The 4933-nt window shown below is 42.0% G+C and overlaps 1 protein-coding gene across 1 annotated transcript; it reads right to left on the reverse strand.

Annotated features, from left to right (window-relative positions):
• Window positions 1-1147: 1147 nt before the first annotated feature.
• Window positions 1148-1972, reverse strand: LOC103370439 (GTPase IMAP family member 7-like). The gene has a single exon (XM_008299493.1). It carries the CDS (start codon window positions 1970-1972, stop codon window positions 1148-1150), a length of 825 nt encoding a protein of 274 aa, XP_008297715.1.
• Window positions 1973-4933: the final 2961 nt, after the last annotated feature.

Consider the following 4933-nt stretch of genomic DNA (forward strand, 5'->3'; position numbering starts at 1 on the left):
TGAACTTTCTGTTAGTTATAAATTCTCTTTCTGTCCTTACCAGCAGGTCCAGCTCTTGATGTTGGGGGAGGTGCAGGAGCTCTCCTTTTTCTTGGGTCTGGATGACCTCTGGTGAAAGCAACTGTTGCCGTCTGGAGTTGATCACAACTCACACACTGTCTTTTGTTCTCCTCAACAATGTTCTCAAGTTGCTTTAAAAGCTTTCGACGTTTAAGTTGTTCTGACCAGAAGCATCTGTCTCTGCAGTTTCTGATCATTTCTTGAAGGGCTGAATGGTTTCCAACCAAACCCTCCTCTGTGGATGCTGGTATCACAACCAATGAATGATCAAATGATTGATCACTGAAGAGCTTCAGGACTCTGCAGAGCCTCAGTCTGTGTTCCTCAGTGAAGTCTTCAGGCTGTAGAACCAGCAGGAACACATGAGGTCCAGGAGCAGAGAGTCTCACACAGAGTTCTACATGTTCTGTTAGTTTCTTGTCAGAGATGTTTGGATTCAGCAGATCTGGAGTGTTGATCAGAACTATGTTTTTGTCCTTCACTTGTCCTCTGACCCTCAGACAGATGTCTGGTTCTTCATCAGGGTTGAACGAAGGTTCTCTCAGTAATAAGTTCCCAACAGAACTCCTCCCAGACCAGCGGTTCCCCAACAGAACAACCCTCAGCTCAGACACTGAAAGAAATGTGAACTTGATTATAAGGGAACTGGACCATGAACTTTATGCTGACACACTGATGGTTCTGGGATCTGAAGCTGCTCTGAAATGGCTCCAAGTGACTTTCTGACTGGTTCTAGTCACTGATGTTCTTCTCCAGATCTTTGCTGAGCTCCTCAGACTTTCCCACTNATTGAGCCCAAACTAAGCTTTGACTGGAAGATGACTGGAAGACCAAACAGACCACATATCTGACTGTCATGGACTTTCCTCCCCATCACCTCAACCCCACTGATCAGTCCTGAGGAAGTCAGACATTACTGACACGACATAAAGCTCTTTGGAACATGTTCACGTCATGCTGGGATAACATGGCTTATCAGGTCTGAACAAAGTGGTGGAGTCCTGCAGCTCCAGTTCTGTTATTAAAGCTAAACATACTGAGAGATTCTGACATTAGTGGCAAACTGAGAAGTCAGTGGGCATCATTTTTACTGGACGATGCATTGTCTTCTGTTTCCCCTACTCTTCAGATTCTCTATTTCTGCTTTGAGAGTCATTATTTCTTTTTTGTCCTCTCCATGTTTGACTCTCTCCTTTTCCATTTCTGTTCCCTGTGCTTCAACCTTTCTTGTTAGCTCTTCAATTCTCTCCTCGTATCGTCTTTCAAGGCCTTTCATTTGTTGCATTTCTGTTCGCATCTCTTCCAAAATCTTTTGAATGTCTTTTTCAAACCTTGTCCCTGTTTTGTAGCAGCTGCCACCATTGTCCTTCACCATGTTGTCAATCTTCTCCATCAGCTCTCTGACTTGTCTGTGGTTTGTCTGATCTCTATTATTGAAGACGTGATATCTGCCTCCACACTCAGCGATCAGCTTTCTGACGTAGTCATCACAAGCTGCTATGTAACTTCTGATTGACTGGTTTGTCAGTTCATCTCCTCTGGTGAACAGAACAATGATGTAATCTGATGCATTTTCACCAAAAACTCTCTTGATCAGCTCCACAGTGTCTTTTGCCTCCTCTGTAAATCTTCCGATCTGCAGCACCAGTAAGATCACATGAGGTCCAGGAGACAACATGTCGATGCATTTCAGAAGCTCCTGCTCAACTTCGTCTGCGGACATCGTTTTAGATGTGTCAAACAAGCCGGGGGTGTCGACCACAACAACAGGTCGACCATCGATCTGTCCTGTTTCTCTCTGGCAAGCTTTTGTTACGGATTTGGGAGAAACTTTTGACTCAAAAACATTTCGTCTCAGGATGGTGTTTCCAGAAGTACTCTTCCCATTGCCAGTCTTTCCGATCAGAACCATCCTGAGAGGCTCTCTGCTCTGACCCTTATCTCTCTGAGGTGTAATGAACATGTCCTTAGTGAAACATCTGGATCCTTCATCTGACATCTGGTCCACTTGATCCAGCAGCTCTGGGATCTGCTGCTTGTCCTTCATGTTGACAACAACAGATCTTCCTCCACAGCTCTGACAGAGCTCCTGGATGTCTCTGTTCTGTCTTATAGAGTCAACAACAGCTGGAGCTGTAGGATCTGACNAATCAGTGAATTTCCGTAAACCCAACAGGAACTCGGACATTTTGCAAAAATGGTGAGCATCGCGAGCCATTTCAAAATCTATCTCCTCCTAGGGGGTACACACCTGAAATTTGGCCAGCACAAACTACAGGACGTGGTGATTGAAAGTTATTAAAACTCTCCGTGAAAGTGTGACGGTGTCAAAATGGCGGCCCGTGCAACTCCGATCAATGGCCACTTTGCGCATTTTTGCTGTTTCTCGGGCATTCAACAGAGTCCCGTCAGAAGACCGTTTGACCTAGACCTATAAAACTCAGTAGGCATATGTAGCAGGTTGGAACGCACAAAAAAGTTATCAGCCAATTTCCATAAACTTGACAGGAAATCCGCCAATTTGGAAAACCAAGACCAATTCTGTTGCGTTGTTGCCCATTTTTAGGCATTTTCAAAATCTATCTCCTCCTATCAGGTATGTTGTATACACCTGAAATTTGGCCATCACAAACTACACAACGTGGTGATTACAAGTTATTAAAATGCTCTGCAAAAGTCTGACGGGGTGAAAATGGTGGCCTGTAGAATTTCACACAAACATCATAAACCGCCAGAATACGAGACGTGCTGTGTAACTGGCCTGTACGTGCTCTGATCTGCCTGAAACTTTACACGCGTGCTCTGAGTCCAAACCGGAGCACGTTGCCAATTCAGTTCGACGCGTACGCCATCGCAGCTCGCCACTAAACAGGAAGTGCCTCCTAACTAGGCCGCATGTGCTCCCATGTGTCCCAAACTCGACATGCCGGATCAGACTCCTGCCCAAACCCTGACATACGCGAAGGCCGAAAATCGTACGGCGAGGACCTGACCAGCACTGCTTGCAGCTTTAATTAGCATTGTAATCTGTGTTATTGCTCAACATACATTTGGAGCCAATCTTTTGATTTACTGGACATCTGATGCTGGACTCTGTAATAAACATTTATCTCTATCAAAGGCTGATAAAGGCAGCAGCAAATTCAAACAGGGAACTTTCCAACCAGCAGACTGATCAGATCAGGGCTTTAAAATAAATTGTAATTACTGAATCTTAAATACATGGACAGTTCTGTTTTAGTTCAGTTTTACTCACAGGAAGGTGGCAGCAATCCAAAACTGCTGCGGCATTTATGGGATGTATCTTCATCTGCAACTGTAAAACACATATTNTTCTTCTCCAGATCTTTGCTGAGCTCCTCAGACTTTCCCACTGTAGAGTCTGAGTCTAATGAGTGGATCAGATGGTTCTGTTTAAACTGGATCAGAGGAGTCAGCAGCTGGAGTCAATCAACATCTGATTAACACCTTCTACATCACCAAACTGATCATCTTTGAGCCAGCAGACTTTGTCAAATTTCCTGAAGATCTATATTAAATCTATGAAAGAACCAAAATGTAGGATTGTATGATTGACAAAGATTCATCCATCAGAGGAAAATCAGAGTTCCAGGAGTCACTGAAAACTCTAGACAGTCATGATATCGATGGTCATTCTGACTGTATAACAACAATATGAAGGCACTTTTGTCAAAGTATGAATCATTTACAGAATAATTTAGATGTAAATCAACAACTTGTCCACCTTTGACCATGTCTCTGGACTACAGCGATACATAACTCCACGTACTGTTCCAGCAGTAAAGTTGTGTAAAACTTTATTAGCATTGTAATCTGTGTTGTTGCTCTATTTGGAGCCAATCCTTTGATTTACTGGACATCTGATGCTGGACTCTGTAACAAACATTTATCTCTATCAAAGGCTGATAAAGGCAGCAGCAAATTCAAACAGGGAACTTTTCAACCAGCAGACTGATCAAATCAGGGCTTTAAAATAAATTGTAATTACTGACACTTAAATACATGAACAGTTCTGTTTTAGTTCAGTTTTACTCACAGGAAGGTTTCAGCAATCCATAACTGCTTCGGCATTCATGGGATTTATCTTCATCTCCAACTGTAAAAGACATATTTCAAATATTATTATGTTTCAGATTATACTTCTTTACATCAGCAACAATATTCCTTCAGTTCAGTTAGAAGGCTTCCTGGAACCTTCATCGTATTTTTTATTAAATTAGTAAAGTTCTAGTAGAATTCACAGTGCAGGTGGTTGTTGTGGGAAATTTATTTTGTGTTTCAGAAACATTTCTGCAAAAGTCATCAGTGAAGGATGAGTGATTGAAGATCGTTTGAANAAGATTCATCCATCAGAGGAAAATCAGAGTTCCAGGAGTCACTGAAAACTCCAGACAGTCATGATATCGATGGTCATTCTGACTGTATAACAATAGTATGAAGGTACTTTTGTCAAAGTATGAATCATTCACAGAATAATTTAGATGTAAATCAACAACTTGTCCACCTTTGACCACATCTCTGGACTGCAGTGATACATAACTCCACGTACTGTTCCAGCAGTAAAGTTGTGTAAAACTTTATTAGCATTGTAATCTGTCTTATTGCTCTACATACATTTGGAGCCAATCCTTTGACTTACTGGACATCTGATGCTGGACTCTGTAATAAACATTTATCTCTATCAAAGGCTAATAAAGGCAGCAGCAAATTCAAACAGGGAACTTTTCAACCAGCAGACTGATCAAATCAGGGCTTTAAAATAAATTGTAATTAATTACACTTAAATACATGAACAGTTCTGTTTTAGTTCAGTTTTACTCACAGAAAGGTGGCAGCAATCCATAACTGCTTC

This window comes from Stegastes partitus, unplaced genomic scaffold (assembly GCF_000690725.1).
Source record: "Stegastes partitus isolate 25-593 unplaced genomic scaffold, Stegastes_partitus-1.0.2 Scaffold1424, whole genome shotgun sequence".
Lineage (NCBI taxonomy): Eukaryota > Metazoa > Chordata > Actinopteri > Pomacentridae > Stegastes > Stegastes partitus.

What these genes read in the sequence shown, in the direction of transcription:
- LOC103370439 (XM_008299493.1), bottom strand. Translation starts at nt 1,972, where the DNA reads ATGGTTCTGATCGGAAAGACTGGCAATGGGAAGAGTACTTCTGGAAAC.